Below are 17156 nucleotides of genomic sequence, written 5' to 3' on the forward strand. Positions count from 1 at the left end.
TCCCAGAGTCAATTATAAGGTTTAAGGTGTGAGGGACAATGTTTAAAGGAGATGTATGAGGCAAGTTTTTACACAGAATGATGGGGAATGGTCGTTGCTGGGGAAGGTAGCGGAAGCAGATACGACAGTGAGTTTTAAGGAGCATTTTGACAAATATGTGAATTGGATGTGAATAGAAGGATATGGTCCCCAGAAATGTAGGGCGTTTTACTTCAGATGGACAGCATGGTCGGTGCAGGCTTGGAGGGCTGAAGGGCCTGTTCCTGTGCTGTAATTTTCTTTGTTCAAAGTCTTTGAATGTTTTCAAGGCAGCAAGTTAAAGGTTATCAGGAGTAGGCGGCAGGTTACAGTCAGATCATCCATGTTCACACTGCGTTCCAAAGTAGACTCAAAGTGCCACGTGGCTACTCCTGCTCCTAATTTGTGTGTTCGTAAAACACACAACTTCCCTCCCCCTATTTTGAGACAACACCACCTCTGAATCGGTAATCCTGCTCAGCACTCACCCGTAGGGGTGATTCCCTGGTCAGGGAACATCCACAGTAAGAAGTCTCACAGCATCAGATTAAAGTCCAACAGGTTTATCTGGAATCATGAGCTTTCGGAACGCTGCTGACCTGATGAAGGAGCAGTGTTCCGAAAGCTCGTGATTCCAAATAAACCAGTCGGATTTTACCCTGATTGAATGGCAGAGCAGGCTCGAAGGGCTGTATTTGCCCACTTCTGCTGCTAGTTCCCATGCTCCTATATTTACCCCCTCCCAGTCTAAATGAAGATCATTCATATCTTCCATGATTGTAAACTTTATTAATACAGAGTTTATGTTAAAATTCCCATCACCTCTGACAGCACTACCATACACTGCAGCTCAGTAAACTATTGGTGATGAGAGAGACTGATGACCATTACTGTGTCGGCAATAATAATAATACAACATCCAGGATAGCTCGCAAATGCACCAAAACACCTTTTGACACGAGGGATGAACTGGAAAGACATTGATGTGAATTGTGAAGTGCCCAGACTGGTTAAGGAGATAACTGCAATGTATTTACAAGGGGAAATAGATTGAAAATGTGAGGTGGGGGAACAGGAGAATAAAATATCCTAATAAAGTGAGGTGGGAGGGGAATGGTGTGGAACACAAACACAGCCGAGATCAATCCAACCAAAGGACTTATTTCCGTACTCTGCATTCTCTGTAACAACTAATCATACAAATAACTGTAATATGGGTCCCGAGGCTTTGTGAAGTATGAACAGTCATCCTGTGATGAAGAAAGATGGGTTAGATTGGGGTTTCTTTTCCTTGGAGCAGAAGACACTGAGGGGAGGTCAGAGATGCATGAGTGACATAAATAGACAGGAAGAAACTTTTCCTCCTGGTGAATGGATCAGTGACCAAGGGGGTTTAGATTTAAGGTAAGGGACAGGAGGTTCAGAGGGGATTTGAGGAAAATCTTTTACACCTAGAGGGTGGTGGGAGCCTGGAACTCACTGCCTGAAAGGGTGGTGGAGGTAGAGACTCTCATCGTATTGAATAAGTATTTAGACCTGCCCTTACGATGCCAAGGCATATGGGCCAAGTGCTGGAAAATGGAATTAGAATAGTAATCATAGAATAGAAACCCTACAGTACAGAAAGAGGCCATTCGGCCCATCGAGTCTGTACCGACCACAGACCCACCCAGGCCCTATTCCCATATCCTTACACATATTTTACCCACTAAACCCTCTATCCTATGCATCTCAGGACACTAAGCGGCAATTTTAACCCGCACATGTGGGAGGAAACCGGAGCACCCGGAGGAAACACGAGGAGAATGTGCAAACTCCACACAGGCAGTGACCCAAGCTGGGAATTGAACCCAGGTCCCTGGTGCTGTGAAGCAGCAGTGCTATCCACCGTGCTACTGTGCCATCCCAAATAGTTGGGTGGTTTGTCTTTGACCAGCGCAGACGTGATAGGCCAAAGGGCCTATTTCCTGTGGTGTCTACCTCTCTAACCCTATGATTCTACCTTCCTTAAAAGCTCCTCGTTTGTACCATTTATCAGTGTTTGGTGCTTGTTGTGTGCAGTGCTCCTGAAGAGCCTTTGAAGTTACATCACAAGCAGGCAGCGTGCTGCTTAACTACTTTACAGGACACTGCTTCCATCAAGATTACTGTTCTCTTCGTTTTTTTTGGCGGCTTTCAGCCCTTTTTGGCTGAAACTGCGGAGCAAACCGCACAATTTGTTACTCTCAGACTATATATACACAGCTGCTGCCAAAATAAATTACAAGTGAATGAATTTAAACAGAGAGATTGAGGTGGAAACTCCCTAATTAATAGTCACTGATCAGGACCTTATCATTAGGATTTTTATGGGTTCTCTAGTTGCTGGGTGGGTTTTTCCCCAGGACCTGCTGGGAATTTTTCATCCTCCTGTGTGCTGCAGTTCAACACAAGGTACGGTCGAGAGGTGATTCATTTCAGACAATTCGCTAAATACCAGTGCATATGAAGGATCTGTCTGAAGGGGCAGCTCACTGGGGCATCAGTGCAAAACAGAGTGATGAGCGGCACGGTAGCACAGTGGTTAGCACTGCTGCCTCACAGTGCCAGGGACCCGGGTTCGATTCCAGCTATCTGTGCAGAGTCTGCACGTTCTCCCCGTGTCAGCGTGGGTTTCCTCCAGGTGCTCCAGTTTCCACCCACAGTCCAAAAGATAGGTTGATTGGCTATGATAAATTGCTCCTTAGTGTTGGGGGACTAAGAGTGTAAATATGTAGGGTTATGGGGACAGGATCTGGGTGGGATTGTTGTTGGTGCAGGCTCGATGGGCTGAATGGCCTCCTTCTGCACTGCAGGGACTCTATGATGCTGACATCCACAGTGAAAGGATGCTCCACTCTTTATTTCATCAATCACTGTTGATATGGATTTCCGTGCTACAGCAGAGAAACAGGCCATTTAGCCCTAACAGGCCATGGCAGTTTTTCTGCTCCACCTGAGCTTTCCTTGACCCATCTTTATCAAAGCAATGGCCTAGTGGTATTTTTGCTAAACTATTAATCCAGAAACTCCTGATGACCTGGGTTCGAATCCAGCCAGGGCAGCTGGTGAATTTGAATTCAATAAAAAATATTTGGATTAAGAATCTATTGATGACCATGAAACCATTGTCAGGAAAAGCCATCTGGTTCACCAATGTCCTTTAGGGAAGGAAATCTGCCGTCCTTACCTGGTTTGGCCTGTAAACACTTGGGACACGACCTTACCAGTGTTCACGCCACACTCTGCTGCAGCAAGGTTGGAGAATTTGGAAACCAGAGCACCCGGAGGGAACCCACGCAGACTAAGGGAGAACGTGCAAACTCCACACAGTCAGTGACCCAAGCCAAAAATGGAACCCAGGTCCCTGGCACTGTGAGGCAGCAGTGCTAACCACTGTGCCAGTCTTTGCAGTACAGAGAAGGAATCAGAAGGCAGGGTCAGAAATAAAACAGTCTAAGTTTGATCCAGGTGTGTGTTTGACACGGGTGAGCGCTGGATTCAAACTTTTCCTGGATGAGTGTAGCTCCAACAATACTCAAGAAGCTCAACATCATCCAGGACAAAGCACCCAATTCACAAACATCCACCCCCTTCACTGCCGACCCACTGTGTGTACTGTCTACAAGATGCACCGCAGGAACTCCCGGAAGGCCCTGCATCAGCACCTTCCAAACTTACGACCACTGGCATCTAGAAGGACAAGGGCAGCAGACACATGAGAACACTGTCTCCTGCAAGTTCCCCTCCAACCCACTCACTATCCTGACTTGCAAATATACCACTGTTCCTTCACTATCACTGAGTAAAAGTCCTGGAACTCCCTTCCTAACAGCAGTGTGGGTGTACCTACACCACAGGGACTGCAGCGGTCCTAGAAGGCAGCTCACCACAGCCTTCTCAAGGGGCAGTTATGGACGGGCAATAAATGTTGGCCTAGCCAGTGATACCCAGGTCCCACGAAAGAATTAAAAGGAAGGTTCTAAAATTTTTAAAAATTTGAATTTATCTTCACAAGTCACAAAGCACTTCCCAATCAGTAAAGAACTTTGGAAGTGCAGTCAACCCTTGTGATACAGGAAATGCAGCAGCGAACCTGTGCTCAGCAAGATCCCACAAATAACAATGCGATCAGTTGTAAACAGAAGATAAAAGGGGCCTTGGTTATACACTCCCATCCAAAAGGCAGCATTACCAACGCTGGAGTGTTGTCTAAGGTGATGCGTTCCTTTCCGGGCCCTATTCCAGAAATATGTTGGGCCGGCTGGCCCTGTCTCCAGCGGAGTTTACAGAATGAGAGGTGATCTTATTGAAGCATCTAAGATCCTGAGGGGATTTGACAGGCTGGAAACCGAAAGGATGTTTTCCCCTTGTGAGAGAGATTTGAACGAGCTGACACAGTTCAAAAATTAGATGTCTGGTATTTATGACAGAGTAGAAGCAGATACAGTGTAAAAATAAGACATCTCCCATTTAAGACAGAGATGAGGAGATTTTTTTTGCCCTCAGAGAGCCATTGATCGGTAGAATCCTCTTCCCCAGAGAGCACCAAGTCATTGGGTAATTTTAAAGCTGATTCAGATCGAATCTTGATTAACAAGGGACTCATAGAAACTAGAAGCAGGAGTAGGCCGTGTGATCCTTCGAGTCTGTTCCGCCATTCATTTTGATCGTGGCTGATCATCGAGTTCAATATCCTGATTTCCCCCCCCCTTCCCCACCCATATTCCTTAATCCCTTTAGCCCCAAGAATTATATCTAATTTCTTTTTGAAATCAGACAACGTTTTGGCCTCAACTACATTATGTGGTAGTGAATTCCACACAGTCACCACCCTCTGGGTGAAGAAATTTCTCTTCACCTCAGTTCTGAAAGATTTACCCCTTATCCTCAAACTGTGACCCCTAATTCAGGAATCCCTCACCATTGAGAACATTCTTTCTGAAACTGACCCTGTTAAAATTTTATTACTTTTTATGAGACCCCCTCTCACTCTTCTAAACTCCAGTGAATGTAGTCCTAACCGACTTAGTCTCACTTTCATATTCTATTTTTCCCGTCCTAGTCAATCCATCGCACCTTTGCTGAATTTTAAACTGCTCCCAATCCTCAGGTCTGTTGCTTCTTCCTTGAATCGAATACTATCCCTAATTTCCCTAGTAAGCCATGGTCTAGCCACAATTCCCTCACCGCTCTTGTGCCAAGCAGGAATAAACAATTTCTGGACTTTAAGTCTAGAGGGGGGTGAACAGGAAAGTGGAGCTGAGGCCAAAATCAGATCCATCACAATCTTGTCAAATGGCAGAACAGGATTGAGGGGCTGAATGGTCCTTCTCACTCCTAATTCACCTGTTTGTATGTTGTGACTTGAGAGATGAGAGCGCTACCCATCGAGCCAAGGCTGACACTGTGGGCTAGCTTGACAGGAGTTGATATATACGAAGCCAGTTGCTTCACAGCATCCTGAATACCTCTTTGGTAGAATGTCCAAACTTCCTGGGCATGAGTGAGTGTGTCCGTGAGAGAGCGTGTGTCCGTGAGAGAGCGTGTGTCCGTGAGAGAGCGTGTGTCCGTGAGAGAGCGTGCGTCCGTGGGAGAGTGTGCGTCCGTGAGAGAGCGTGTGTCCGTGGGAGAGTGTGCGTCCGTGAGAGAGCGTGTGTCCGTGGGAGAGCGAGTGTCCGTGGGAGAGCGAGTGTCCGTGGGAGAGCGAGTGTCCGTGGGAGAGCGAGTGTCCGTGGGAGAGCGAGTGTCCGTGGGAGAGCGAGTGTCCGTGGGAGAGCGAGTGTCCGTGGGAGAGCGAGTGTCCGTGAGAGAGCGAGTGTCCGTGAGAGAGCGAGTGTCCGTGAGAGAGCGAGTGTCCGTGAGAGAGCGAGTGTCCGTGAGAGAGCGAGTGTCCGTGAGAGAGCGAGTGTCCGTGAGAGAGCGAGTGTCCGTGAGAGAGCGAGTGTCCGTGAGTGAGCGTGTGTCCGTGAGAGAGCGTGTCTCTGTGTGTGAGAGTGGGTAAGAGTGACAACAGTGAGACTGATAGTGGCTCGGACACACCCATGCCCTGTCCTCCTCCATGGTCTATCCACAAACCAGACTGGAAGAGGAGGATTACCCAGGGGGGAAGCCACCTGCTTCCAGCCTGCACTTTTGGAAAGATCTCACCCAGGCCAGCTCAGAGTGGGTGTCACTAGAAGGGAGCGCAAGGTCAGTGTTGATTAAACCTAACCCCCTAACTCAGACATGGCATCCACCCCTTCCCAGGTGACCAAGGCTTGGGGCCTAGTCTGTCTGTTTATTGATTAACTCAGCTGCTCAGTTATTATTTTTAAAAATGACTCCTTTTTAAAATGATCAGTTTTGACACTGATGCTTTTCTTTTGGTTGAATGTGGTGCCAGATCGGGCCTGGGTGGGATTGTTGTCAGTCCAGGCTCGATGGGCCGGATGGCCTCCTCCTGCACGCGAACCTTTTCTTGCTCAGCTTTTGAGTGAGGAAACAATTGGAATGTGTTATCCTCGGCTATCAGAAGAGTTTGTGTATGGGGCTGCGCGAAATGGAAGTGGTATACCTGGTAACTCTTTCAAAACACAAAGGCATGTTGTTTCCCTGGTAACGACTGGAGTGACAGGCCAAAGATGGGCAAGTTCTTATTTAAAATGATTTCACTGGGGTTTTTTTTCCCCAATTCAAGTGTGCAATAAATAGATAAATTACTATTCCGCACTGTAACGGAAAAACATTTCTGAAGTGATGAATTGTAACTACAGTACACCAAATAGAATATAAGAGGCCTCTGGGGCTTGGAGGCGCCCATTAGCCTTCCCCCTTTTCTCTTCACGGAGCAGCACGATGACATTAAGCAGGATTTGCGGAGACGGGCAAATAAAATGTGCCTGGCCGAGACTTTCACAGCTCACGCTCTCCCTGTATCTGACGCTGTCGGAGAGGTAACTGATTGTGACAACTGTGTGACTGGGCAAACACCAACCACGGGAGGAAGTATACAAAGTAAAGATTTGTGAAAGCATTAGGCCGGGGTGGGTCGAGCAGGAGGAGAGGATAGAACGGTGTGGACGAGAGAGAGAAAGAATTGACATATTGCGAGAGTAAAATGAACGAGAATGAATGCTTCCATTTAATGATCTTCTGACTGAAAAATGTAACGTGTAGCCCACAGAATCATGCATTACTCAATAACTGTGATGACTTTCCTTGCTCCTTCCGTACCTTGCTGCTGGAAATTAATTGGGATCTATAAATATTTGAGACGAGGTTATTTTTCAATGAAAATTAAATGTGGCGCATTTTTATTTTTGTCACCTCTGCAACTCCCAGTGAGAAGCAAGGTTTCACTCTTGGTGAGGTGTTGTTTGGTCTTACAGCAACATTTGCATCAAACTATTTTGCAATGAAATTGGTGTGAAATAAAGCGGTCGCTTTTCGTGACATGGGCTGGTGCAATTTTGAGGATATTTTTGTGCCTGTTTAGAGGAAGCTGTGAGTCCTTGCGGACTGACTGGTGTGAGGGGGAAACGATGTTGCAGTGTGCCAGGGCTTAAGGTAGGAGGTCAGAGATTTATTTATTATTAGTGTCACAAGTATTCACACCGCAGTGAAGTTCCTGTGAAAATCCCCGGGTCACCACACACTGGCGCCTGTTCAGGGACACTGAGGGAGAATTTAGCATGGTGCACGTACCTAACCAGCACATTTTTCAGACTGTGGGAGGAAACCGGAGCACCCGGAGGAAACCCACACCAACATGGGTAGAACGTGCAGACTCCACACAGACAGTGACCCAAGCCGGGAATCGAACCCGGGTCCCTGGTGCTGTGAGGCAGCAGTGCTAACCACTGTGCCACCGTGGATGATTTAATGATGGATGATTTAACAGAGAAGTGAATCGGTTGAATAAAAGTGAGATGGGAGAAAAATTGTAAACGACTTGGAAGCAACAGTAACAGAGATTAGCCAGGGACAGGAGTCCTCTGTACACTGTTACAGTGATGGTTTTATTCCGAGAGTGTAGTTGAGGAGGAGGTCGGTACAGGCTCGTTCAAACCCCAAATAGAATTATTAAATAAAGGTCTCGTTTCTTTCTTCTGCTGAAGGTCAGGATACAGTCCCATGGAAGCTGGCAATTCTCCAGCACCTCAGTAAAGTGGACATTGTTCACAGCATATCTGTAGGCATTGAATGCTAACTAGTTAACTGAATTAGATTGCACAACTGTGCCGGATCCAGTTTCCACCTGATATCCACGTACACATGGTCCAGCAGGAGATGGAAGCCTGGCTGATCCTTACCTCCACAGCCCAGGGAAAGAGACCAATTATGGTCCTCCCACTGTTTTCCCCGTTGAGGCAAGCTACACGGGGAACCTAACCTGAGGCACTATTGGGCTGCGTGGTTCCGCAACACATGAAGCAGTGCATTTGTACATCAGGTTACCATTTATTTGTTATGTACTGTTCGACATTCAAGTTTTTTTGTTTGCAAAAATGTTAGCTGGACGGCAAAAGAAAAATGCGCCATGCTTAAATTCTGCCAAGGAAATGCGTCCCTGAGTCGGAAGCCCATGCTTGAGATGGCTCAAGGAATTCCATCTTAATGATGCACCGAGAACACTGGGGGAAACTGGAATGTCGCTCCCTGGCTTAGCCAGCATGTGGTTCTGTCCTGTAAACACCAGCTGTGCAGCTGCAGTGATCTGAGAAAGCAGTCCTCTATCTCTCGTGCTTTGAATCCTGTTCTAATGCGACACAAATCAACCTTCCTCGCCTTATTTAAGGAAGGATGTAAATGCATTGGAAGCAGTTCAGAGAAAGTTCACCAGACTAATGCCCGGAATGGGAGGGTTGTCTGATGAGGAAAAGTTGAACAGACCAGGCTTATATCCGTTTAGAAGAGTAGGAGGCAACTTGATTGAAACATATAAGAAGATCCTGAGGGGTCTTGACAGGGCGGATGTGGAGAGAATGTTTCCCCTTGTGGGAGAATCTGGAACTGGGGGTGTCACTGTTTAAAAATAAGGGTCCACCTGTTTGAGACAGATGAAAAGAAAACTTTTCTTTTTGAGGGTCGTGAGTCTTTTCATCATAAAGTGATGAAGAAGCAAAAGCTCGTGATTCCAATTAACCTGTTGGTCTTTAACCTGGTGTTGTGGGACTGCTTACTGTGCCCATCCCAGTCCAACGCCGGCATCTCCACATCCTATTCATATATTTGATACAGGGAGGTAAATCAAGACGGTTTGTTTTTGCAAATAAAGTAAAATGGCCGTAATCCCAGGGGAGGGCTAACTGGTGGGGATCCCCACACCTCAAGCAAGAGTCAAGGTTGAGAAGGCAGGGCCTTCATGAATCACCTCACAGCATCCTGAATACCTCTGCGTGGCACATGCGCATTTCCGGAATCAGCCACACGGGCACCGCCATCTTGGTGAGGTCAGCATCATGAGGCTTGTGTCAGAAGTATTTAGAATAAGTAGATCATGAGGCAGCCATTGTGTCACACTGATTTCACTCAACTGGTGTCATTCGCAACCTCCAAACTCTCTCTTAATCTCGCACAGCTGAATGTGTGTTCAGAAGCTGAAAGGCCACTTGACCAGTGTTAGTGAAAAGGATCAGCAACTGCTTTCACATCAGCTACTGACTGATCTCCACTGGCTGCCGCTGAATGAAGTTTATATTTTGCACCTTACTCGGGCACTCCTCTCGCTCGGTGCTGACTTTACGATGAGGAGATGGCATAGGGTTTGCATTTGGAATGAACAATCACACGTTAGTTGTGTGTCATGATCCCCTTGCACTGTTTTTGGGCCTAACCAATTTTTCTCCCTCAATCAAAGTGCTGTTAATTGTAATATTCGAAGCAGGGATTGAATAGCTAATATCTTTGACACGTGGGCCTGAATTTTATGAGTGGATACGCACCCAGCCTGGAAACCCGTAACATCGCGCAAGAAGAAGTCAAGCTCGCGCCCCAGCATCACCGTGCCCTCGCATGATATTTTGGCCAGCGGGCATGAGCATGACTCAGAAGTGCACCCACTGCCAATCAGGAGGCCATCTTAAATTAATAAGAACATAAGAAATAGGAGCAGGAGTAGGCCATCTAGCTCTTCGAGCCTGCCCCGCCATTCAATAAGATCATGGCTGATCTGAAGTGGATCAGTTCCACTTTCCCGCCTGCTCCCCATTACCCTTAATCCCCTTGTCTATCAGAAATCTAATTAATCAAACATCAACTGACCGGGACTTTCCATTGCCTATCTGGCTTTACAGTTAGCGAGCATGTTGATTGGCCTAAATCCAGGGTGGGGTGAAAGGTCAGAGGTCAAATAAAATAAAATTAACTAATCTGCCTGGGGACGGAGGCCAGTGTATGGCTGTGCTGCCCACACACACATGGCTAGTTTCTTTGCTGATATTTTTTACAGGGCCACAGTTCCACAGCAGCTGTCCCCGCGAGCACGTCAGCCCCACGCGCTCCCTCTCCTTGGTGCCTGCTCTCACCCTCAATCTTTCACAGAGCACCTTTCATACTGGGTGGCCATTGGTTGACCAGCCAACGTAATGTTACGTTAACAACGCAATCTCGGGTTTTACATTCACTCCCGCCCACACCGACTTCAGGCAGACCCTGGATGGACAGGTCAGGCCGCGGGCAACATAATGGGCAATACGAGTGAGACCTAATTGATTACGAATGTGGTTTTAAGATGGTTTCTGGGAAACAGCATTTTTACAGCTAAGAGTATTTAATTGATAAAATTATATGTCCTGAGTTAAAATGGGAAATATTTTTGAGGCACGCTGCATTAAAAATGTTGTCCCTTATTTGTCAGTTTTGGCTCAGGGATAGTACCTTTGTCTTAGAAGATAATGGGTTCAAGTCCCACACCAGAACAGACTGACAGCTCAGTGCCGTACTGAGGGAGTGCTACGCTGTTGGAGAGACCATCTTTCTGATGTGACGTTAAACCCAGGCCCTGTCTCTATGCTGAGGTTATCGTGAAAATGCCTATACACTAACTGAGGAGCAGGGGAGCTGTGCTGGACAATATTTATCCATGAATTAACATAATTTAAAAGATTATCTGGTTATTATTATCACATTGCTATTTGTACAAACTGACTGCTACATTGCCTTATGTCACAATAGCAACAAAATTCCTGAAATACTTCACAGGATGGGAAATAAATGCACATTCTTTCTTCCACCGGGATCAGTGTTTGTCTCTATGACCTGTATATGAAGTGGCAGTATTGTGTGTATATGTAAGTATGTGTGTGTGTATGCACACGCGCATGCGTGTTCATGCGACATGTGTCAGTCTGCCCCTCTCACAAGAGCATGCACATAGTTGCTGATGAACCTCAGTGAGTTGAGCTTGAGCCAGCTCAGTCCTGTTCCCACAGTATTTTGTGAAAATCTGTCTCTAGCTCTACGAGATAAGACTATTTTCACTCAGGGGACATAGGAGGATCGGAAAAGGAAGCCAGTTCAAGGGGACCTATTTTCCAGCGGATAAAGAGCTTTGTGCTGTGGTTGCGGGGGGGGGCGGCGAGGCGACTTGTTCTGTCCTTCGCTCGTGAACTTTTTACCTGTCTACCAGCCTCATTTCGTGATCGGGACACACACAGATGTTGAAAAAGTCAGATACTGATTTCCCAAACAGAGGGGTAATGGCTCACAGCAGTAAGGGAACTTTATAGAGGCAAGGTTGTTGTTATGAGTGAGCTGGGCTTTCCAGTCTATAGCTAGCTGTAGTGAGTTTAGTATGGAGCAGTGTAGATGTCAGAATGAGTGGAGCACTTTTACAAGTAGGTGGTCCATCTTCCCAGCGGCAGGAGAGTGAGGAGGTAAGCGCCTATTGGAAGGGACACAATGTTAGCAATGTAAATTAGTCTTGGTCTTACACTTTCTGTTCATTTGACAGAATCACAAGGTACTGATGTAAATACAAGGTGACATTTGGCACTGCTCTTTTGGATTCCTCCATTTTAATTAGCTCCCTTCTTTTGATTTGCAGGAACCTAATGCCTCGGACGCTGGAAGGTCAGATCACCATGGAGAAAACCCCGAGTTACTTTGTCACAAAGGAGGCCCCCAAGCGAATCTTCTCCATGTCAAAAGATACCAAGCTGATTGTGGTGGTCAGAAACCCTGTGACCAGGGCAATTTCGGACTACACCCAAACCCTCTCCAAGAACCCGGGCGTCCCAAGCTTTCAAATGCTGACATTTAAAAACATGAGCACAGGCCTCATCGACACGTCGTGGAGCGCCATCCGCATTGGGATTTACGCTAAGCACCTGGAAAACTGGCTCCAGTATTTTCCCCTCTCCAAGATTCTCTTTGTGAGCGGAGAGAGACTGGTCAGCGATCCCGCCGGAGAGATGGGCCGTGTGCAGGATTTCCTGGGACTGAAGAGAGTCATCACAGACAAACATTTCTACTTTAATGAGACCAAGGGCTTCCCTTGCCTGAAGAAGCCCGAAGGCAGCAGCAGGCCTCGCTGCCTCGGGAAATCAAAAGGAAGAACTCATCCCAGAATAGACATGGAAGTCGTTCTTCGACTCAAAGAGTTCTACAGGCCATTTAATCTGAAGTTCTACCAGATGACAGGCCATGACTTTGGCTGGGAGTAAACCACCACGTACATCGCTGAATATAAAGCCATCCAGGCTATCAATTTTAACCTTTACTGAGTGCAAAATTCTCCTGGAAACTTGTATAATTCCACCTTGTTTTCTGCAATGTTCTGAGCGAATACTGAACCATTGCTGGTCAAAAACTCTTCAGCTGAACATTGTTAAAAGAAGGATGCAAAAACAAAAAGACAAAAATACAAGCAAAGGAATTATTCTCACAAACGTTAAACAAAAATCCTGAAGTGATACCTTTGTAACTTGGATGGTGTTGATCATGAACTGCGAGGTCATGTCACCCCAGAGACTGTCCGACACTCGGAATAATCCATTAGTGGTTGTGAAATTCAAAATGAATAATAACGCTAGGCTTTTGTTTTCCATTTTTCTGCAGTGTTCTGGATTCTTTGTTAGCAGGTTGTCCAAGGCGAGTGGTGCTTATCTTGAAACATATTAAATTAGATACTGGCCCCAGCAAACGAACACTGTTGAAGGTCTTGAGATCTGACCCTGAATGGTAAAAAATATTGATTTACCATAATCAACAACTAAACTGTAAAACGTGCGTCTGGTCTGGATTTACCATTTGCTTGCTGTCCCTATCCATTTTCCAATTTAAGATTGATCTATCTGTTTAGTGGGGATACTTTTTTTCCTTGTCTTAACCCGTTTAATATCAAACATGTTTTGCACCGACGCAATTTTCGATCATGAAATCCTGGCAAGAGGGTTAATGTTTAACATTACATCAAGCAATAAAAACATGTACAAAGTGTGCCCCAGAGTAGATCAAATCCACCGTTCAGGGTTGGAACCATTTACTCGGCACCGTTACAGATTGTCCAACCTCAGTTGTCTGGGATGGGTGGCAGAGATATTTAAAATCCAAATTGGTTATATTTGTGCAACCCAAGACTGAAATCACAACTGATTCAAAGTGACTTGGTTTTAACTACGAAATCTGTGTTTATCTGATCCTGTTCATAGAAGGATGTCATGGTATTCTTTCAATTACTTTTGCTATGTTTCAAGTGGTGTCATGCATCTGACTCAGACCACTGAAAGTTCACGGGCAAGCACTCCGATCTCGCCCACTGATGTTCGTGTGTTGTGCCAGCCTTCAGATACTCTGGGGGAAAAAAAAATCAAATACAGTTTGAACCTGTTCGTCCAAATTTCATTTGGTTTCCTTGGCTATAACCTACCTCTGTCCTGACCGAGTCTATCACCTGGTGTCAGACTCAGTATCTGATCAGGCAGTTGAATAACAAAGCAGCCTGATCTTATCTTGCTTGCCACTCAGTAAAGTCGCTTTATATTAGGTATTCAGATTACTTAAGTAAATAGCCCAGACTACAACAAAGGTGAGCAAAATTAAAGAACTAAACCATAAAATGCTGGAAAATCTCAGCGGGTCTGACAGTACCTGTGGAGAGAGAATAGAGCCAATGTTTCGAGTCTACCTGACCCTTCATCAGAGCTCAATCCAGACTCAAAACATTGGCTCTTTTCTCTCTCCACAGATGCTGTCAGACCTGCTGAGATTTTCCAGCAGTTTCTGTTTTTGCTTCAGATTCCAGCATCTGCAGTATTTTGCTTTATCCTTTGCAATCTTTCGCAAATGTAAAATTATATTCTGTGTAAGAGGTGGAAAAGTTGCCACAACTTTATCTCCTCCTTCCCATAATAACGTTTCTAAAGTTTATTTATTAGTGTCACAAGTAGGCTTACATTAACAAGTTACTGTGAAAATCCCCTAGTCGCTACATTCCGGTACCTGTTCAGGTACACTGAGGGACAATTTAGCATGGCCTATGCACCCTAACCAGCACGTCTTTCAGACTGTGGGAGGAAACCGGAACACCTGGAGGAAACCCACGCAGACACGGGGAGAACATGCAGACTTGCCACAGACAGTGACTGTAGCGGGGAATCAAACCCAGGTCCCTGATACTATGAATGAAGCAGCAGTGCGAACCACTGTGCCACCGCGCTGCCCCACAGGGGGGAAAATAATGCCTCTGTTGCTCTGGATAGTTTCCACAGACCAAACACCAATTTACTCCAGTGCCTAACTCCATCCCAGTTATAGAAAACCACCAAGAAAAGCCATTTAACAGTGAACCATACGCTCTCCTTTCTTAAGCATGATCTGTTGCTTCGGAAGCATTCTGTGTATTTGCTCAGGAAGCGTAGATGGTCAATCAGTATCTAGCGAGGAGCCCAGTTTGTAAACCTACAAGTTTTCGCTTTAGATCGGGTGGGCTCTGTCATCACATTTGGTTCATCATCACATATAAATAAAAGACATCTTCCTGCTATTATACTTTTCACTTCTGAAAACGAGTACAAGCATTGCAAAATGGTTAGCTTTTCAAGTCCCCCACCCCATGTCATTAGCAGGTTAGGCAATCTACACAATGAGGACTCACAAATGATAGCTTAGTACCACATATTGTAATTACCTTGAGAATCTCATTTCACGATGGTATTTTATTTTCCCAACTTTTCGTTATGTCACAAGCCAACAGATGAAAGAAAGCAATCCTGAAAATGTTGTCCTTCTCTTTGTGGATTTGACACTTTAAACTGTTAATTGACATTGATACAGTTTACTGTTGTATTCACAATGTACGGTTGAGAGTAACTAATATAATTTTGTTGAACTAAAGTCCATGTATGTTTTGCACCAAGCTTACTACTTACATTTTTGTGGTTTTGGCATTATTTTAGTAGAGTTTACTTAACACTGAACATATATATAAATATATATATATAGTAATTATTTCCAATGGACAGATAATTAAATCTCTCAAGTCATTGTTTTCCATGATGTATAAGAAGTTATTCTAAGTAATATTTTCCCATTGTTATATATGGACTGAAGAAACTATTCTTGTCTTTATAAACAAACATATTTTCTATCATTTGGTTTCTAACGTGATAATTCCCTAAAGTTTAATAGTTTCATTTTCTACACTAAGAAAGTGCATTGGTTTTTTTTCCAGAAGGGAAGCAGCTGTATAATGCTCTGATCAAGCAGGGATATCTCTCACTCTTCCAGCAACTTTGGAGTGACTATATTGCTATTTTTCATAGATTGAGAACATTTTGCGATTAAAGTACATATTGCTTTTTGGATATTTTTATATATATATATATACATTACGGTATTCCTGCGTTTAAGTTAAGCCACACATTCAAGCTCCTATTTCGGTGCGGGTGTAGATCACTGTGGCCCCTGATCACAGCAGAAAGCTAAGTTTGAGTGCTGAGTGCTGCAAACAGCTTTGTCTGCCAAAGGCTAATAAATTCAGACAGCATCTTCCATTGGATAACGTTTCAGATCCCAGCAGGTTTCTTTACTTTAAGATGTTGGCAATTGAGGCCAATTTTCCTATTAAGTTAGATCATCAAACCCTGCTAAGCTTTGAATCAAATCAAAATAGGAAAGAAATCTTCAAAAGAATGACTCAAAATCGCACCGAACTGTTGGCAACCTTCCCTTGGATGGTTTTACAGCAATGATTCCTTCTTTGTTTCAACTTCAAGTGGATTTTTCTCAATGAAGCCCCTATCTTTTAGTATCGCCTGCAATAGATCATTTCCCATTTTACATTCTTCGTGCAGAAAATGTTTAATAAGCACTCGACATTCTCAAATACCCCATAACTTAAGATAAAATGTGATGTTTATAGCTGTGTGTCAACAGATAAAACCTGTAATACACAGGCCGCTGTTTCCTGCTTCTGTGCCCGTGATCTGGAATTTTCTGTTCCCCGTCCTTTCGAACGTATTTTTAGCAACTCTAGAAGGACGCGTTATAAAACGTTGACCGAATCTTGCTTAGAAATGTGTTGGGCTCTGAGAAAAAAATCAGTTGCCATTACAGTACATTTTCTCAAAATGGACCTTTATTTTGACAGTCTAGGATCTTGGTGCCTCAGAATCCCAAAAGTGCCAAACATCCTGTAAAAAGGCTGGAATTCCCCAATCACACTCCTCCCCCCCCCACCCCGCCCCACCACGGCTGGGATTCTCCGGTCCCTCTGCGGTGAGTGGAGTTTTGGCTGAGCGCCAGATTCTCCGTTCTCGCTGGCAGCAGGAGGCAAACGAGATGTAAGAATCCTGGGCAATAAAGTCTATTTATTCGTGTCACAAGTGGGCTTACGTTAACACTGCAATGAAGTTACTGTGAAAATCCCCTAGGCTCCACACTCTGGCGCCTGTTCGGGTACACTGAGGGAGAATTTAGCATGGCTATTTCTAGTTTTCAAAGTATTCCAATATTAGTAACAGCAGGAGTTCATTTACTTTAAACCTAAATTCAGTCAAATAAGATCCAAAGGGATTAGTCTTTCGGATTGTGGGAGGAAACCAGGGCAGCCGGAGGAAACCCGTGGAGAGAACGTGTAAACTCCACACAGCCACCCAAGCTGGGAATCGAACCTGGGTCCCTGTCGCCGTGAGACA

At 45.1% G+C, this 17156-nt stretch overlaps 1 protein-coding gene across 1 annotated transcript in view; it reads left to right on the forward strand.

The window, feature by feature from the left end:
- LOC145354825 (heparan sulfate glucosamine 3-O-sulfotransferase 6-like) overlaps positions 1-15065 on the forward strand; it is a 185051-nt gene extending 169986 nt beyond the window's left edge. The window contains exon 2 of the mRNA XM_080206330.1: positions 12065-15065. Within this exon, the coding sequence (XP_080062456.1) occupies positions 12065-12683 (619 nt within the window). The 3' untranslated portion in view covers positions 12684-15065. The remainder of the gene's footprint in view (positions 1-12064) is intronic.
- Positions 15066-17156: the final 2091 nt, after the last annotated feature.

Source organism: Carcharhinus amblyrhynchos, chromosome 18 (genome assembly GCF_965287045.1).
Source record: "Carcharhinus amblyrhynchos chromosome 18, sCarAmb.v2.hapA, whole genome shotgun sequence".
NCBI lineage: Eukaryota > Metazoa > Chordata > Chondrichthyes > Carcharhiniformes > Carcharhinidae > Carcharhinus > Carcharhinus amblyrhynchos.